General features: G+C 37.5%; 1 protein-coding gene across 3 annotated transcripts in view; it reads right to left on the bottom strand.

Moving 5' to 3' along the window:
- The window catches only part of ATXN10 (ataxin 10), a 95,145-nt gene that overhangs the window by 32,676 nt on the left and 41,476 nt on the right, over positions 1–20,993 (bottom strand). For 2 of the 3 annotated variants that reach the window (XM_048952567.1, XM_048952578.1), the window contains exons 7-9: positions 12,962–13,127; positions 8,087–8,195; positions 6,544–6,713 (exon numbers count right to left, since the gene is read on the bottom strand). In XM_048952567.1, the coding sequence (XP_048808524.1) occupies positions 6,544–6,713; positions 8,087–8,195; positions 12,962–13,127 (445 nt within the window). Of the gene's footprint in view, positions 1–6,229; positions 6,427–6,543; positions 6,714–8,086; positions 8,196–12,961; positions 13,128–20,993 lie in introns of those variants that run through there. The other variant, XM_048952587.1, reaches the window with a different exon arrangement.

The raw sequence follows: 20,993 nt of genomic DNA, 5'->3' as shown, positions 1-20,993 counted from the left end.
AAATAGTCCCATCCAAACATCTTATGTAGTGAAACTGTGCTTATTTTTACAGTTAAGCATGCAAGATTTCACCCCTTCAGTGATCAGATCCAAAAGGATCTTCCTTTTTGCTCAAGTCTAAACTAAGAAACTTGTACATTTTAGGCATATTACATTTAACATTAGGAAAAAAATGATTACCATATTGCTTCCTTCCTTCAGAAATTTATGTAGCAGCAGCCCTAATTTTCTACTCCCTCTCCCAACAGCCATACATAAATAAAAGTGGACTGGCTTTCATTGCAAGTTACTCCAGATCCTCTCATGCCATGTCAGGAGGAATATAATTACTTAAAATAGTTAAGTTAGACTGAACAGTTAGAACAGACAAGCACACACAATCTTTCTGACAAACTTAGGTGAGAAATATTTTATTTAACAAGTGGCTAAGTTGTCTTTTGTTTCTCTCCCAGTGAAGGAGAGAAAGGAAAACTGAATTCCAAACACAACAAATCTTGTTCATTCTGCAAGCAGAAGAGTCTTCAATTTAGGAAGAGTAAGTCTTAGATAAAACAACTTAGCTCGAATGTGTATAAAAAAATACAAGTTGCATCAAACAGCATCCTTATATGCTATTTTTGTTTAGACTTTTTAAGCTGTTCTTCTTTTTCCTTTTCTCACAGAAAAAATTTCACTGAGCTCTGTACTGCAATTACATCAGTACAAGCACCTCTATCAACTCAAATAAAGAAAAGGCATGTCAAAAAATCTCCCTGACGAACTGTCCTTCTCAGAGTGAACTCGTTTAGCTAAGAAGATTATAGTCACACGTACCACAGGCAACTTCATACTTATTTTTTTTTCCCCCTACACAAACAATACAACATTTCTGTAAAACGCTTTCTGAGATTAATACCCAGAGTTGGGTTTATCAGCATCGCCATTATGCAAAAACTTCTTGGCATAAGGATATGGATTCCTTTCTTTACTTCTGAGATCAGCTTTTCTTAATTAGAAAAGACATCTCAACAGCATACTTGTGCAAATTCATCATTAAGAGACCTTTGTCCTGTGCTGAATGGGCATCAGACTGGCGTAGAATATCAACTTTACACACTTTGCACAACTTTACACAAAGTAACAAGCAGCAATAAACTATCAATAATGACAATCAGCTGAAGGCAGCAAAGGCAACACATTAATATCACAACACCAAACCCAAATTTTGTTCTCACTAAATTAGCCTTAACCCTGAATTCAGAAATGTTATGATTTTTCCTTCAAGATCCCTCTCAAAAGGCAGCATTATATAGTGATCTCAGCATGCTGATGTTCCAACAGCTGACTGCTCCCTCTGTGCAATACACACAGCTGATGTCTCATGTATAGTTTATTTCAAACAACTCTGCATCTTTCAAAGATGGTATTCGTAGGATAGAATCTCCAGACAATACAGATTTCCTTGTTTGATCTCAAATGTAGTAGTGAACCAAAATGAATCATAATTAAAGACTGTAACCAAACGCTGTCAAATCTTCCTTTCATTTCCCTATTTACTAACTCCAGTAAGGTAATATGATTAAGGTCAACAGAATTCCTCTCTTTATAGAAAAGTCAACTGAAACAATACAGAACAAGGTCTATATTGTTCTGTGGATTATTTGAGGACTGATGACACAGAATTAAATTAATCTAAGTATTTTAGTTTTAGGGAAAAGTAACAAGGTTGTGACATTGTCAAAATAAGGTAGAAAATCAGTCATCTGACCTTCCAGCAGATTCTCCTGTAAATGGACAGGGAAACATGGGTGCAAATTAAATGCAATGACTTGTCTTGTATTTGTTTCCTTTCTACTATAGCTGTAGTATAGATTAATTGCATTCATCAGCCAACAGCCAAATTCCACTCCTCGCTGAGCCTGAGAATCCACCTTCTTTCTTTCAGTAGAGTTAATAAAATGTGTATTTGTGAAGGAAGCATGAAATACAAGCTACAGGACCACCTTCCATGTACAGCAATAACTCTCAGCACCTTCTCCTCCTATAGTGAGAATAAGCACTGTAGAACTGCACAACTAATGTAGGATTCTGGCGAGTTCACATGCAACTAACTCAACAACTGGTATTTTCAGAACAGCAGTTCTATTTGCTCTCTTCTCTTCATGCAAAAGTGTACGAAATCCAGGAGTGATTGATAGAAAAGGTAATAATCATAAAGTTATCAGTTACTATTACTAGTTGCTTATTCTTAAGTATAACAGAATTCAGTAAAAAACATGTAATAACAATTCTTGTTTATACAAGACACACTACAGAAGCCAGAACATACTGCTGCCAGCACGTACGCAACTTTTTGAAGTCCAAAACGATCATTTTATCAAACATTCTTCTTATAAATACCAATCCATTCAGCATATCAAAACATGTAATTCAGCAGTAAGCCTGGCAAGGCCTATTTTAATAAATGCATCTCAGTTAACAGCTTAAACATCTGTCTGCTCCCTTATATCTTCAGAACTGATCATAATAGTGTAAATAAAACTATGAGGAAGTTAAGTTGGAACGAATGCATTCCTAAACTAACAAAGTAGGAGGCAAAGAATGCTTTCTAAAAACAAAGAATGCTTTTAAACAAAATGAAGTAATAAAGCACTAAGATATATTTTTTTAATTACAAGACTTTTCACTACTGCCAACAAACTAGTATGTAAAGCCCCTACAACTTTTGCTCTTACAGAAGGGGGATGTCATAACTAGAGATAGAGAAGTAGCCTTTTGCAGAAGCATTATCCTTCCACTACTGGCTTTCTCTGTTCCTTTACCTCTGTTACTAGTGCTCCTCGTGTTAGCACTGCTCTATCATATGTTAAGACACATCATTTATCACTATTACTGGGAAATGAGGCCTACTGTGACTGAAAGTTACATAGAAATACTAGAAAAAGTAAGTATGAAAGCCTCGGCTTGTTAATGAGTCACGATACAAACAGTGCTTTTTAAGAGGCTTTGATACGGCATGCATAACCCTCTCATATCATGCAACATGTGGAACTGACTGAAGAGAACACAATTCCCAAAGTAAGCCAAAGTCAGTCCAGTGATTGGATGGTTACAGCCAGAGGGTTGTGGTCAACAGCTTTATATTTAAATGGAGGCCAGTCACAAGTGGTGTCCCCCAGGAGTCTGTCTTGGGACCAGTGCTCTTCAACATCTTCATCAATGACCTAGATAGTGGCATTGAGTGTATCCTCAGCAGGTTTGCAGACAACAGGTTCACTGCTGCAGTTGATAAAACAGAAGGAAGGGATGCCATCCAGAAGGACCTACACTAACTTGAAAAGTTTGCCTCACGTGAACCTAGTGAGAATCAACAAGATCTAGTACAAGGTGCTGCACTTTAGTCAGCATAATCCCAGACAGAAGTACAGACTGCCTTCATTAGGTACTGTGAAGTACTGTGTGCTGAAGCTCCCGGCTTGAACAATAAAGATGTGGAACTGCTGGAGTGGGTTCAAAGGAGAGCCATGGAGATGATCAGAGGATTGGAGTGTCTTGCCTATGAACACAGGCTGAAGGAGCTGGGCACGTTCAGCCTGGAGAAGAGATAGCTCTAGGGAGATCTTATTGTAGATTTTCAGTACATACAGGGAGCTTCTAACAGGAAGGAGATCAACTTTTTACATGGTCTAATAGTGACAAGACAAGGAGGAACAGTTTATACTAAAAGAAGAGATTTAAGTTAGATATGAGTAGGAAATTCTTTACTGGTAAGGTGTGGGAACAGGTTGCCTAGAGAAGTTCCATCTCATATCCTTCAACATAATTCCACAAAATATTCCATATATTGCACCTGGAATATTCCAGGTATTCCACAAAAACATATTCCATTCTCATAAACACCTATTACATTGTAAAAAGTCAGAGATGGAGCTGTACAAAAGCCAATAATAGAATTATTAATTTTTTTTCAGAAATATTAAAATCTTTCATTCAATACATTAATACGAACAGGGAGAGGGATCATCATTACCATATCTCCCATCCATATGCTCTGTGCACACATTATTATCACTTGTGAAGCAGTATAGCATTTGTCAGATTTTTGAACTTTCTATACACCTGGAGAAAAAAAATAAAGGAAAAAGGACATACACTATGATCACACCCTGCTGACAATTATAAATGTCTAATTTCAAGTGCTGCAGTTTCTTCAAATCATTTAATGGCTTTATGTAAAAAAGAAACTAACATATTTGTAAAATGAAGAAATCACAAAGAAAATATTTAGTAAATAGAAGCTAACTGATTTTTCAGTATTCACTTGTTTAATAGCTCCTTAGCAACACAGAATTAAACCAAGAGTATCTCATCATATGCAACTTCCTGCAGAGTAAACACTATTAACTGCTGTACTGTTAGTACTTGCTGAAATTAGTCTCATTTGAGCACTGTAAGAGGGAAGGTAAAATACTGTTATATTCTTTCCTACAAATTTGATACAGTCTTTCTTCCATGCTTTTCATTCTTTAGTCTGAAAACTGTTTCATTAAGAACTTTTACTTGAGTTAATAAAACCTATAGGAATAAAGGAAAATCTCCCCATATTTCCTTGTACACAATTACCTACTTGATCTTTTCAGTATTCAAATAAACCATATGACAGCATTTTTCTGCAGCTACAATTCCTGCTGAAATTAGAGTAGTCTAACAAGAGTTGGAGGGAAGATTTTCATAGTTGAAAACATTTTGCTGTTTTCCTCACTGTGAAAAAAAAAAAAAAATCCTTTATTTTCCGCACAGGAATTTCAAATATAAAAGGTTCAAAGTAATGTGATAGAAGCAGACCTATATTTTTGAAGTTTCATGAAAAAATTCAAAGGGGGGAAGAAAAAAAAAAAAAAAAAAAAAAAAGCAGTGATACTAATTCAAAAATTAAAGAATTTTGTACAATAATTCAATTTTCCTTCACAATGAGATCTATTTTCAGGCATTTTAAATGAAGTGCAAATGTGAAAATACTAAAGAAATTGGGCACTGGTAAGCAGTTTATAGGACTGAGGCAAATTCAGTGAGGCATGGATATGCAGAAATGGGCCTCCTGAGGCTAAGTGCAGAGTCCTACACCTTGGGAGAAATAACTCCATGCAGGTTAAGGACTAAGTGCTTCTGGAAAGGAGTTCTGCAGAGAAGGACTTAGGTGTCCCAGTGGACAAGAGGCTGACCATGAGCCAGAAGTGTGTTCTTGTGGCCAAGAAGATTAATGGTATCCTAGGGCACATCAAAAAGAGTGTGGCCAGAAGGTCCAGGGAGGTTCTCCTCTTCCTCTACTCTGCCTTGGAGAAGCTGCATCTGGAGCACGGTATCCAGTTGTGGGCTTTTTAGCTCAAGAAGGACAGGGATCTTCTAGAGAGAGTCCAGCAGGGGGCCACAAAGATGAATAGGGGCCTGAAACATCTCCCTTACATGGAAAGGCTGAGAGACCTGGGATAGTTCAGCCTGGAGAACAGAAGACTGACGGGGAATCTTACCAACGCTTATAAGTATCTGAAGTGTGGGAGTGAAGTGCATGCGGCCAGGCTCTTTTCAACAGTGCCCAGTGAAAGAGCAAGGAGCAGTTGGCAGAAGCGAACATAGGAAGTTCCATCTGAACATAAGGAAAAACTTCTTTACTGTAAGGGTGACAGAACACTGGAAGATGTCTCCTTCTTTGGAGATATTCAAAACCCACCTGGATGCTTTTACGTGTAATCTGCTATAGAATGCCTGTATAGGCCAGGCTAATTGGACTAGATGGTGCCCAGAGATCCCTTCTAACCCTTATAGTTCTGTGATTCTGTGAAAATGTAGACAGACATACTACATTTCTGTACAAAAGTTAACACATCTGTTGTATTAGCTCAAAAACACTCAAAAATAACCTCAAACTTTGCAAGACCTATTTTAATTCCTAACTATAGATCAACAAAATATTTTTATCAGTAATTGTCAATGATTTATCAAAAGTGTCAACGGTTTACAGGCTGGTTCAGCCCGGTTCTGTGACTAGCGGGGCAGGGGGACCCATGGATCCACCCCCAGGAAAGGAAAAAGGGTAGAGAGATGGGTCTAAAATCAAAACAGCGGCAACAACCTGAGGGGAAACAAACTAATTTACTAAATAAGATACTGGAATGTAAGGTAACACACTATAATACAATATAATACAATATAATTAGAATTGAAGCTCATAAAACAATGGAGAGAGAATATCCAAAAGCTGAAGCCCTTACTCTACTGCTGAGGTGAGATGATCTAGGGAGCTCACACACTGCCAGGATCAAAAAGAGAAGGGCAAATGACCTACGAAGGGCCTTTACATCTTTTCCCTCTGAGCAGAAATGTAAGAGAACAGCAAACAGTCCTATGGGGCATGTGGTTCTTCTTCTCTTCTGGAGCAGGTACCTGGAACTGGAGCATTAACTCCTTAACTCCCAGTGCACTGCATGATGTTATGATGTGGAATACCGATAACGGTACACATCTGCTCATATGTGAGAGTTTTGTGAGAAATAAGAATACACTTACCTTGTCTTGGTTTTCCTTATTTTTGTAACACAAGTTCCCAATCAAACGAATGAGATGAGCTTTAAAACCCACAGCTGGATGTGAAATTTCCTCTTGCCATGTCATAGCATGTGTGGTGGTAAAAATATTTACAGTCTGTTTTCCAGCAAGATGAGTTAGTCTCAGGGTATCTACAGAAAACAAAAGCACTTGAATTATTTTCCACGCAAAAAATTAGCATTACTTTGCACAGAGCTTTACTACCATTTCTAGTTGTTAGGTTCAAGAAAGGCAATGAAATTGTGTATTTTTAGCGTTATCTCAAAATAAGCTCAAAAGTTTTATAAATTTTTATTTCTCAATTTGTGCTACTGTAAACCACACAAGACTGTTCTCAAGGCCAGAAGGTACTTCTGAATCTTTTTTTCACACTTACATAGTTCATATATAAAGTCCAAAGGCTAGTTCTGACTATCTCTGCTCTCAGAGTCACAATTTATAGGCTACTGATACTTGTGGCATTGTAAATATGATCTGATTTTTGGTTTAAAACAGAAAATTTCTAGAAAAACTTATTTTAGTTAACAATTCTTACATAAATATGTATTAATTGTGGAATTACTTTTTTTCTCTCTTCTTCAATCTGTTCCTAACTCTGTAGTATGAGAAAAGATATCCTGAACATCTTGCACTCTGACCTATCATTACAAAACACTGACTGTCATAGTTGTGCAAACTGGGAAATACTAATTTATGTTATGGTAGTTGCTAGATGCCCCTGTAATCAAATACAGAGGTTGTTTTTATAATTTATCCTGAGCTCTAGAATACCTCAAAATATTCATAATTAACATGTGTTTCATTCATTCTTAGTATTACATTTTAGTGTTACATTTTTTTCCTTCAGTATTACATATTTCTCTTTAACATCCATCAAATTTTCACAAGTTATTCAGAAAATGGTACTACATGTCAATCTGAGACAGTGGTATAATTTAGGAAGGTCATGTCAGTTATATCATTCTCCTTCCTCTCTGAGTATACAGAGTCTCTATGGACCATCTTGGCTTCATTTCATTTGTGAGCAACTCTCAGTTTGTTGTTTCTTAGCAGAGGAAAGGTTCCTTCAAACTAAACTTCCAAAGTCACAGAATTTGGCTAAAACTTGAACTGTACTTAGTTTCGTGAATTCAGGAAAAAGAAGGAAACAGGCTTGGAGAATTATCTTTTCCACTTTTTGAGGTACTTGTTCACACATTCAGTTCATGGAAGAACAGTGGAAGCACTTCTTTTCGCACAACTTTTACTGTATAAATAGTGCAGTGCTGAGAGTTGAATAAAGGCTCTGTTGGGTAATAGGAGCCAACAGAGCAAGCTGAGCAGCAAAAAAATTCCAGGAACACATCAAATATTTGAAAATGTACATTAATTCAATCTCTTATTTATTTTTTTTTAGAAGGTCAAAATCAAAATTGCTACCAGTTGTGAAAAACATGTTTTCATTCACAGAGCAACATGATTTGGAGCAAGCCAACAGTTAATAAACGCTTTGGCTTTCACTTACCTATGGCTGTTCGAAGCAAATCAGGCAAGGTCTGCAGATACTCTAGTTGTCCATTGTTTGATGTCATTTCACAAAGAATGTCAAGAAGCCGAATTGTAACCAGGGCTTCCTATAAATGAAAGCTACATTTCTGAAAATGTTTTATGAACAATACCATAAGAATACAGAAGTTCAACTTCTATAGGACAAAAACTCTTGGAACCTCAGTTTCTTTTTGCCTTCTCCTTTCCTCTTCTTGATAGCTACTAAGAATTTGCGTAAAGAAAGGGATCCTTATACAACAATGTATCACATTGAAATAATTTATTTCCTACAGTCTAACAGTGTTATACGTGCCTTGAAAAATCATGGGGAAAACAAAACAGAGGCATAACGGATGTTTTTAACAAAAACACAGTAGCTTCCACAAGCAGAAAAGCAGAAAATTACTAGCTGAGAAAATTATTTCTGTATAAATGTTTTCTTTGACTTTATTCAGTAGGACCATCCCACTTTAAAGACACAAACACCGCCTGCAAGACACCAATTTGTTATCCGCAGGAATTCTGTAAAGTTCTGTGGTCAAATGAACTTTGGCTGCGAGAATTTACATTATTCTTGGGTAAATAGGATTCAGATCACAGATGCAGCATTTTGGTTAGGTATGAGACACAATCTTATTTGTGCATTATTTATTCAACTAGAGAACTATATTTTCTCACAGGCTATATTGACACATGTTTAGAACGACAATCCACCTCTATAGGAGTGAATAGTAAAATTTTGAGCACACATATTACTCAACAACCATATTGTGACTGCAAGACGATGCCACACAAGGTGTGGTATGTAAACTGAAAGTAGCCTTAAAAAGACTCATACACAGACCACATTAACTATTTCTGTCTTGTTTTCTTCACATCCAGGAAAATAATACCTTTACAAACAAATATCATTATATTTTTGAATCAATATAAGCCATATATCATAATTTAAATAATCAGCAATGGTGTTTAATGTTAAAGACTACGAATATAACATTTTTTATTTCTTCCAACAACCTTTGACAACAGAAATGGGTTTAGAGGCCAGATGCTAAAATTTCTTCTTAACATAAGTGTACAACTCAACTTGACCTGAATTAATTCAACAAAGTGCTTTCTGTAGCACAGAAACAGTCTCTGAATAAATTGGTCATTGTACTAGAATAAAATTAGCCTATCTCAACTGTATTTCAAAGAAAACAATAAGGTATTTCCATTTTTCAACTCACATTGCACTGTAACAAGACTGTAGCTTAACCAACATCCTCTTCAGCTTGCACACTTAACACTGATCTTTGTGCGACAAAAATTTATCATAGAATCACAGACTGGTTTAAGTTGGCAGGGTCCTCTGGGTCCACCTGCTCCAACCCCTGCTCCAGAAAGGACACCCTGTGTAGGGTACCCAGGACAACATCCGTGCAGCCTCTCAGTACCTCCAAAGAGGTAAAATCAGCAACTTCTCTGGGCACAGAGTTACACTTTGCGACAAGACTGAGTTACCTGCTTAACATCTGCAAAGCAAACAAGTGTCAATGGCAGCCATAAATCACTCTAGGTAGATACAGTAGACCTTGCTGCCTATGTGTACCTCACTTTCTGCCCAGTTACGTGATAAAGCTCTGTAGCAGATAATAATGGGAAAAGCCACACCTTACTTATTTCTCAGTCTTACGCTTTTTCACTTTTCATTACCACAACCCCATTGCCCTCTCCTTTAAACAAACAAACAAACAAATAAATAAAGGAAAATAAAATAAAAGAAATAGAATAGAAAAAAAGAAAACACCTTTGTTCACTGCTCTCTCCATACTTCTCTGCACTACTTTCTCTTCCTTCCTTTTATCTCATGATTTGTCTCAGGTCCACCACTGTTCCACTTGGATTTGGAAAGAGGAACAGATTGCTTAGAAAGCATAAATAAAGTCACAAATTCTTATCTACTTATGAAGCTTGAATGCACATACATTTTTGCACATATCCACATACATATTTTTTCAAAGCTGTGTTTCAAACCTCTTCAGGTTTCTCTATGGCTGCACGAAAGAAAGGCAATAAGGTAGGATATTTCCTTTGCAATTCAGAGACAGTAAGCTATTCAGACTGCAAAATGTTTTGAAAACTGACAGCCATCACAATTTGGATATAACCTGAGAAGTAATCAGTGAAATTACTGAAAAGTTTTTTGAACATATTTTCAGAGAGACACAGAAAAGATGTTCTTTATAGAGAGAAATCTAGGAAAGTGTTTTATTTTACAAGTACAGCTGAAAACTAGTGAAAACAAATTACTGTTGAAGTCAAGCTTGTAATGAAAAGCTATTTTAAACATTGGTTTGAACACTGCAGAAGCACGGAATTAATTTCTCATTGATTTGAGACAGAAGGTACAAGACCTAATGTTCCTTATGGAAAAAAAGCAGCATCTACATATAATAAATTAAGCAGTGGACCTGACCCCTGAGCCAGCATTCTGGGCCAGGTCAATGACTATTCCCAGAAGGCAGTTTTCAAATGCGGCCTCCTAGCTGTGGAGGCCACGTCAGCTTCCTAGTGCAGGCACTGCCTGACAAAGGCACTAAGCCTCAGGGCCAAATGGAAGTCCAGGCAGAGTTCAGTTTAATATCACAGATGCTGAATATAGCATTTTAAATGACAGACATTGTACACAATTGCTCTTTTTTTTTCCCTCCAGTTAAATACCATTTTTAGGCAAAACCTAAAATATTTACCTAAGCAAAGAGAAATTGGTACAGTTTTTCATCATTTCTGACAAGAAACAGTTTAATGAATTTATCTGTTTTTTTTTGTTTTTTTTTGTTTTTTTACCTATGGCAAGCATGTATCATGAATAAATGCATACAGTCAATCTACAAACACTTTAAAAAAACAAGCTATTGCCATTTATCTCACTATATTAAGCTCTTTATGACTTACTTTGTGATCCTTAAATGAGCCTCTCATATACCATACTTGTGAAAAGGATAAAAAGTCAGTGTCAGCTGGACATTATATATTGAGAATATTACTGTTCTCAATACTGCTGCCCCAAAAGATTCAAGCTGGACAGAGGCCTCTTTCTGCTAGGTGCAAACAAATGTTTTTTTTCCAAGAACTGAAACCACTGAATACTTGGAACGGAACCATACAGGAATAAAAAGGAAAAAATGAAGAATAAAAAAAGATGGAACTGTCTCAGCGTATTTCCTCTTATGTCAAGCTGATACCTTTTCCAGAAGTAGTCGATTAAGTCTGGAAATGCAGCTTAGATGGTGCAGTCACTAGTGTTTCAGGGGAAGCACAAGAAGTGAAAACCCCTTCTTTGAAAATAAGGAAAGCATTCCAGTGATTTTTTTTCTTATGCACCCAGCTATCACCTCTCCTAACGTGATTTTAGGTGTACATTCATAGCACTTCTCAAAATACATGTAAAATACTAGTAAAATTTAAACTAGAAAAACACAGTAAGTAAGGAAGTGCAACACATCATGTAGAAACATATAAAAATCACTATGTTCCACTTACATTACAATTATGACAGCTGTTCAGAAGTATTTCTACAAAATAAATTATTACAGCTTAATTTTGCTTACCCATAAAATACTTCCAAGTATTTTGTGTAGTACACACAGTGTACTACAGTGGCCCTCTGTCAAGGCAGAAACTAGTTGTGACTTCTTCTTAAATACAGCTTTTAATTATTAAGAAAATCTGTTAATTACAGTTCTGAAACTAAGTATAATTAATCATTAATATTCAACTAATTCGGTGTATTTCTTTTCTCAGGCTTTGAGTATTCTGTCTCATTGTCTTAAAAGAACAACATATCTTCAGTTGAGCTGAAAAACTAAAAATCTATGAAAGACATCAAGAATTGAGACTGATACTACTGTCCCTACCTGCTTAGAATACAATCATCTATAGCACAACACAAAAAAGCTCACTGCAAGATATGGTGTTAATTGTTCTATGCTCTCAAACGCATTGGTTAGGTCTTTGAGAAGCTTGTTGAAAGTCAAAGGAAAAACTGGACACCAAATAATTTGAAAAGACCTCTACCCTTAGATGGTCTAAATCTTCTTAGAGTACAAAATGGTGTGGCAAGTTGCCAGCAACTCTTGGATACTTCATAAGAAGGAAATAAAATAAGACCATCCAGAACTCAGCTCTGTATCTGAGGCTCCCAAAGTGCAGCCCACAAGCCACTTGTGACCCATAAAATCTTTCCTATTTAGCCTGCAAAGGGAATTTACTGTGGCTGTCCTCAACAGAAACACTTCATTAAGTCTGAAGCAATAATAAATTTCTTCCAACCAGACTGGAGTTGAGGCAAGTGTCTGAGGGCTCAGGAGACAAGAGCTATTTGCCACTAAGAATCCAGTAAACTCCATAACTTCAAACTGAGGACCCAAGCTAACCCCAGGAGAGCCACCTTTTGTGAAGAATGAAGGTCCACCAAAGAGCCCCAGATCACATAGAAACAGGGAAGAGTCAGCAATTAAAGCCCTCTATTCCATGGTGGGTCACAATACATTTCAGACATCAACCTTGCATTGAGCTCATTACATGTGCATTCCATGAAGAGAACTTATGTTCCAGGTCCTGAACAGTCAGGGACATCTGCCCAACAAGCAGCCAAATGCACTTCCAAAAAATCAGTTCTGGGGAACTTACTGGCATATTAAATATTAATTGAAATAACCATCAATTATTGTATAAAAACAAACAGACAGCCCTAACTGTGAACTTATTACTGCTTTCCCCATACAAAGGAAGCTCGGGAATGCAGTCAAGTAGTAATTCACCACTTCACATTCTAATACTGTAACATGTTTGTTTTAATTAGTCATACCTCATCTTCTGCATCTGCTGCAGAAGTCAGCCTGAGCACAGCTTCACATTTCTCTTGGAAACAGCCTGCAAGGAAATCAGCATGTCTCATGAACACATGCATTTCTTCACTGGTAACTGAGTTCTTCTCACTCACTTTTGCCATTATCAGCTCTAAAAAAGTAACCCTAGAATCAGAAGACACCTTGTTAATTATATTCACTAAGCATTACAGAATTATCAGTTGAATAAGCAAAGAGTTGCTTAAAATGATATAAACAATGAGCGTGCTACTAACAGTGGATTTTTAAAAAACAAAGAACACCGGCAATCACTGCCTGTTTGTTGGTTTATTTCTGCACACAATTAATTTAATTCATCCTCTGATGAATACAATCTGGCCAGATGTTCAATATTTTTGTCAGGTCTATTTCAATTTCTTATGCTCTAACACAACGTTATTACGTATATTATATATGTCAAAAATTTCCACCAAAAAAACTTTTATAAACTGTTGTTAAGTTAAGCAAAGCAAACACAGACTATTTGACAGCTTCCATATGGCCCTCGCCTTCCACAGTCCTCCACTAATCTTCCTCCCCAACCCTAAACCAGTTCAGAGAAGAAAATGAGGAAATAAAAATTGATGTGTAGGTTGCTCCAAAAGTAATATCTTCTATTTATTTCCATGGAAACTACAACTGATATAAAGAGAACAACAACTCTATTTGTTAGAGCAAATTTTCATCTACAAAGCACTTGTTTTTACATAATCACCATCATTTACTATGCATTTTCACCAGCCATGAATAAGAACTCTGCATGCTGCATTTGTAAAAAATCTCCACCAGCAGAGATGATCCATTGCTTCAAAGCTGCTGTGATGGCACTGTTGCTAGGAAAACATTGTCCATGCAATGCATTCCATTTTTCATCAGCCTGAACAGATGGAAATCAGCAGGTGCCAAATGCAGACTATACAGTAGATGTGAAAGGAGAATCCAGGTAAGATTGGCAACATGCTCCAAGATCTTCAAAATTATATCAGGCCTGGTGTTATCATATTGCAAAAGAAAGATTTTCTACTTATCAGGAAGTTCAAGCCTTTAGTGTAGTCAGTGATAATGGCTGATAGTTTGTCTAGATTCTAGTAAATTCTTAAGGATCACTCCTTTCCTATCCCAAAAGGCATCACTTTATCCACAGAGGTCTGCACCTTGAACTTATTCTTTGCAGGGGAATTCTCATGTCACCACTCCAGGACTGTCATTTTGACTCCAGCCTGTAGTGGTGATACCATGTCTCATCATCAGTGAGGATGCAAACCAAGACACTGTCACCTCATATTGGCTCAATAGGCTCTGAAAAACTTGCAGACAGTGTTTTTTCTGTCCCAGCATTTGTGGGACCCACCTTGCACAAACTCTGCAATATTCCAACTTTGCCATTAATGTTTCCAACGTACTGCAGCCAATATTCAGCTTCATACACAGTTCCCTGTGATCAACTGATGGAGACGCTCTTCATTTTGTGGTGTGACAGTTGTGCATGGCCATCTGGAACATGGCTTGTACTTCACATGCTGTCGTCACTGCTGGAACACTACACCCACCATTTCACTGTGCTAACATCCACAATTAGATCTCCCTAAACATTCAGCAAGTGTTGATGAATGTCACTAGACACAATTTTTTCCACATGAAGGAATTCATTCACACACTTCTGCTTCATATGCACTTTCATTTCAGACATCATTTGTCAGACTGCATCTCTGCTGTCATCTGTCACATGGCAGCACAATTTAATGAAATGTTGCTGAGAAGGTTCAACCTTTACTGCCATACCACCAACATTCATCCCTGACATCATATGCCAAAATAATAAAATAGAAGGCATTACTTTTGGAACAGACCTCGCATGTACACTGGGCTCTTTTACAATTGTCACTAGATGGATTACTGTAAATTCAAGTTAATTATTCATATATCCAAGGAGAGTAATTCAGCCTATTAAAAGTGGATACATAACATAGCTGCTCAGCTAAGTACTCAGGTCACTTAATTTAACAATTCTAATGCTGCTTTACTTCTGATGTCCCTTCACGCCATCATGGCAAACTCAGAGTATTTTGAGGAAAGAGAACTTTAAAGTGGCAGAGGCTCTACCACAGCTTTGCTGTTGAACTCCAGCACTGAAGAGAGAGCATGGGCTAGTGGAGTTAACTGTAATTCTCTCAATCTGAAAGAGCTCTATTTATTGAACAAATTCAACAGTAGGCTATTTTACTAAAATATTTGCAATTCAAATAGAAAGGCTGACATTTACATAAGTGGAGCAATTCAGATGTTTTTTCGTTCTTTCTTTCTTTCTTTTTTTTTTTTAAATTCACCACGCCAATTGTCAGAAGAGGAAGAAAAATGTCGTCTTCTGTGGAAACAGCATGGTCACTGCTTTATTAACCTCACCCCTACTGATCAAGTAACAGTTAATCAGTTCTTGCTAAACCTAGCCTTAAATGTCATTAATATAGCTGCATTAAACAATTATCTGAATGAGTACAAAATGCTTTTTCAATGTGGTAGCACAGAAATGTACTCAACACATTTGCAGAAGGGTAGACTTAAGTCAGAAGTCTACCAAACACTGGTAAACTCTCTCACAGGCTTCACTTACAAACATGATCGAATAACAACACAGAACAGTCATCATGTTTGTTCGGCAGGTTAAAACTGGGTAACACAAGCTTTCCTGTCTACAACCTACCATTAACCAACAACCTTAGGCTTTCAGCTTTGACAATCTAGACTAAAATCAGGCTAACTACATTGACATTTCACTCATCCCCAAAACAGGGCTAGATATTACTCATCTGTTTTTATCAGGTTTTGAGCATTTCAAGTGTACGTTAAGCTATGAAAGAAAAGCTCCTCATAGAATTTATGATTACTGGAATTATTCCCATAAAATATTATCTCCTGTGTAACAGAACACCAGTCAGCTACTGTTGCACCAGTAAACCAAAAAGCCATGTTTGAAACAGACAAGCAATTCTTTTGTAAAGAATTTAGAGGGTCACCCTATATTTACATAAACTGCATTAGTGATACAAAATTATTACTGCTAAGAAAATTTTTAGCATTACTCTTACTCTTGGAATAAAATCATGTACCTTGTAAGGCAGCCATAATCTTTCTGGAGAGAAATAACAGTGATATTTAAAAGAAATTACATGCAGGCAGTATATGAAGATTTTCTGTTCTCTTGAGGTATTTATATGTCAAGAACTGTTTTATTGAGTTGTCTTCCAGGCAGTCATTTCAGGACATGCCCATCTTTCCCCAGAATTTCCAGCAAGTCTGGCATTCAGCCAAAACTTCCTGAGAGCAATGCTTTTTGTTCTAATGCAAGTTCCCTTACATTCCTTTCTTCTACTGTTCCTGTTTTCCTCCAAGGCTCCCTAGAATTTTTCCAAGTTATTTCTCCAAAACAGTAAAACTTGCTAATTTCTTTTATCTGATCTCACAGTTGTTTAGCCATCAGATGATAGCTAAATGCAAACAGTTAACAATAAAGTGCCACAAAACATGACAAATGCAAGTACCAGTTTTAGCATGTCTCACCATGAATTTTCATTCAATATCTGAATACAAACGTATGTGTTTATTACATTTATTTGGAGTTGATTGTGCCAGTAAGTGCAGTGTTATCTTCCTTTTTTTTTTTTTTTTTTTTTTTTTTTTTTGGCACCACATAGGAAGACCTTTGTCAATCTCATGTTCCCCACTCACCCAACCAAATTTAATTCATTCCTCCTAAATCTAATCAAATTAGCAGGAGCTTGGAACAATTACTATTAAGTATTTGCAATCACATATAAACATGCTGTTGTTTCTCAGAATCTGCAAGCAAATTACAACCTTAATGTACAATTTGTACCTGGAAACCCATTATTACAAAGTACAGTGAAGTTTTGCTAAGCTCAACTAAAAACAGTAACATACAATTTCATAATGTTATTATAATTCAACAATTTTTACTGCAAATGCGAATCATTTATACCTTCCAAAATGCCAGACAATCGTAACATTCTTTCTATAACACTGGGATATCTCAGCATTGAAGCACTCCACTAACAGTGGTTCTGTAAGACAAATTTACCTCTTTCTCAAAATACCTCAATTCATAGAATGGCCTGTTTTGAAAAGGACCTCAAAGACCATCTAAGAGTCACAAGAGCTGAGTAGAGGGGGACAATCACCTCCTTCCCCCTGCAGCCACATCCTTCTTTTAATGCAGCCCAGAACACAGTTGGCCTTCTGGGCTGCAAGCGCTCACTGCTGGCTCATGTCCAGTTTCTAATCTACCAGGACCCCCAACTCATTCTCTGCAGGTCTGCTCTCAAGGAGCTCTTCTCCCAGTCTGTACAAATACCTGGGATTGCTCAGGCCCAAGTGCAGTACCCTGCACTTGGCCTTACTGAACCTCATTAGGGTTTCATGGGCCCACTTCTCCAGCCTGTCCAGATCCCTCTGGATGGCTTCCCCTCCTTCCAGTGTATCAACTGCACCACTCGGCTTGGTATCACCTGCAAACTTGCTGAGGGTGCACTCAATTCCATAATCAGTTTGTAGAAAGGACCCTGCTGAGTTCATTTCACGCACTGTACAGATGGTGATCAGCTATGTTGACAGGAAGTATGTTTGTGTAGGTTTATGGATTTTCACTGAATTTATTACTACAAATCATGTAAACTCTACTATGCTTTTCAAAAAGAAAATCACAGTTCAGTTGTGAATTTGATGCCTCTTGATTTACTGTCAAACACATGGAAATCATGTTGTAGAAAGTCCTTGCATGTCTCAGTTAAAAAAAAAAAACAAACAACAACCCAGCAATGGCATCTTTCTATGTAACATTCTAGAGTATTTAAAAATGCATTTTTTTGAGATATATGAGAAGACAAAACCAGGTCAGATAAACACATTTTGACTGTCATTAACTAGGGAAAAAAAGTGACAGTATAAACCGAAGCATAGGGAATTCATTGTTTCGAAACGAGACAAGGAGCCTTCACCGCAAGAGTGCCGCATTGGTGTCCAATAAGGCTGACTGAGCCAAATAAACGGAGAAAGGACGGATGCGGTATTGAGGTGTCTGGAGAAGGCAGCTTAAGCTCATGAATAAATGGTACCTCTCAGTTACAGTGTTTTCCATCACACACATTAAATACGCTTACTTTAAACATATTTACCAAAAAGAATTAACTATGTTGAGAAAGTTTGTGAGTACATACGTTAGTAGTGACTCTTAAAGTTGGCAGTTGCCTTAGATAACCAAGTATATGCAGTTTATAACCACAATATTTGCACTATTTGCAGTATTTGCACTATTCAAAGCATTTCCTGTAATTGAAATCTAGTATATTTGTGATATTGTGGCCATGATGTGTGCCATAAGTAGCTCTTGTTGTAGAACTGGTTCTGTAATCTGAATTTCCCATTAAAAGACAAATTCCTGACTTCTGAACAATTTTCTTTTTCATTTCCTAAGAAATTTAAGCAATTTGATGTTGCGTGCCTGAGTTTGCAAATTGCATGGAATAAGTACTGAGAAAACGTGATCAGCACTTCTAATGATACTCTTGCTCTGAAAAGTGTATGATGATGTGACAGTCTTCTATTTCTTTGCAAGTGATTACAGCAGAAACATGGTCATAGTACTGAGCCAAAAGACTGTACAGATACTTGAATTCTTTGCCAGATTTGAGATTTCCCTGCACATGTACGCAAGTATTTGGCAGAAGAATGCAGAAAAAGCTTACTCAAGTTAGGCACTAGTGTGGACAGTTTAAATTAATGCCTTGAAAGTCTTAATTACATTGTAAAACTTTTAAAATGCATACATCTACTGTCATTTTTAAGAAGGTTTCTTGCATTAATCAACAGCAACAACATTACAAAACAAATGTTTAAAATTTTTTAGGCCTCTGAACTATTAGATTTGGTTTGGATTAGTGTTCTCAGTGGATGATGTATTCATTGAACTAATTAACAGCAGTGAAATTGGTACTTGAGTAATGTAACTGGCACCACTTCCTGCTACAGGACTGCTGATGACCAGTGGCAGGTTTTCATTTGTGGTAATGTTTATAGATTTACAGACACAAAATAGCTGGAGTTAATTGTGGGATTATAGTCCATCCTGAATTTGAGTTTACGATCAGTTACACCTACATAAGGTGCTTACAAGTATTGTTACAAATCAAAAGAATTTCAGATTAAAAAAAACAGTTTTCATCAATGACATAGACGATGTCCTCAAGTGCACCCTCAGCAAGTTCGCAGATGACACCATGCTGAGTGGTGCAGTTGATACATTGGAAGGAAGGGAAGCCATCCAGAGGGATCTGGACAGGCTGGAGAAGTGGGCCCATGAAACCCTAATGAGGTTCAGTAAGGCCAAGTGCAGGGTGCTGCACTTGGGCCTGAGCAATCCCAGGTGTGTGTACAGACTGGGAGAAGAGCTCCTTGAGAGCAGACCTGCAGAGAATGAGTTGGGGGTCCTGGTAGATTAGAAACTGGACATGAGCCAGCAGTGAGTGCTTGCAGCCCAGAAGGCCAACTGTGTTCTGGGCTGCATTAAAAAAGGGGTGCCCAGCAGGGAGAGGGAGGCGATTGTCCCCCTCTACTTGGCTCTTGTGAGGCCCCATCTGCAATACTGCATCCAGGCCTGGGGTCTCCAGCACAAGAAAGACGCGGAACTCTTCCAGAGGAGGGCCACTAAGATGATGAGAGGGCTGGAGCACCTCTCCAATGAGGAAAGGTTGAGGGAACTGGGATTGTTAAGCTTGGAAAAAAGAAGGCTCCAGGGAGACCTCATTGTGGCCTTCCAATACTTGAAGGAAGCATATAAACAGGAGGGGAAATGGCTGTTTACGAGGGTGGATAGTGATAGGACAAGTGGGAATGGTCTTAAACTGAGACAAGGGAAGTTTAAGTTAAATATTAGGAGGATGTTTTTCAATCTGAGGTTGGTGACACACTGGAACAGGTTGCCCAGGGAGGTTGTGGATGCCCCATCCCTGGAGGCATTCAAGGCCAGGCTGGATGTGGCTCTGGGCAGCCTGGTCTGGTGGTTGGTGGTCCTGCACATAGCAGGGGGGTTGAAACTAGATGGTCTTTGAGGTCCTTTTCAACCTAGGCCATTCTATGATTCTACAATATGATTCTATGATATAAAACAAACAAACAACCTAACCCAGTCTTGGCTGTCCTCAAGAGGATCACTAAAACAAAAAAACAGCCTCTCCCACTAACCACTTTGGAGTTACAAGATATTTAGAGGCTTGTGATAGCAATGGTAGTGGGAGGATGGTTGGACTGGATGATCTTGCAGGTCATTTCCAACCTTGCAATTCTACACTGGGTTAATGAACCTCTATCAGCAGACACAGTAAGCACACACTTCATTTTTTGTTTCCAGTTGGTTAACCTGATGAAAGGAGAAAGAAGAACAGTATATCCCTCATTATTCCCATCTCTCACCTGTATATCTATGCTATTTACCTCAATTTATAACATATTTCTTTCGTTCCTCTATCCTATGTCTGAATGATCATTTGTAATAACACTTTGGTTTTAGACAGATCAAAATTACAGAAAAAAAACATAAGTCACAGGGATTTTTTTAATGTGTTGTCTTTTACCTGCAACTTCCCTAGGCAAAGGGGGAAGAAAGTAGCTATTTTGAATACACAAACATAGGATCACATAATGTGAGAATATTCTAATATTATTATTATTTTTAGTTCTGGAAATACTAAAAAGATTAAGTTATTACAAGCATCGGCACATCTACTTTTGTTTGTTTTTATGTTCCACTAACCAGCACTAGGTATACTTCCATGTTCAGTAAAGTCTTTTTTTTCATTTCTTACAAATACAGTGGGAGCATGAACAGATGAAGACATTTGACATATAGCTGTAAAACACTGCAGGGTGTGGTGCTCTTATGAAATCAAGGCACAGGCATGAAGTCTTGTGTGTTTTTTTTTG

The sequence above is a fragment of the Lagopus muta genome, chromosome 1 (genome assembly GCF_023343835.1).
Source record: "Lagopus muta isolate bLagMut1 chromosome 1, bLagMut1 primary, whole genome shotgun sequence".
Classification (NCBI taxonomy): Eukaryota; Metazoa; Chordata; class Aves; order Galliformes; family Phasianidae; genus Lagopus; species Lagopus muta.
The sequence above is the reverse complement of the archived record's forward strand: the minus strand, read 5'-3'. Positions and strand labels throughout refer to the sequence as shown.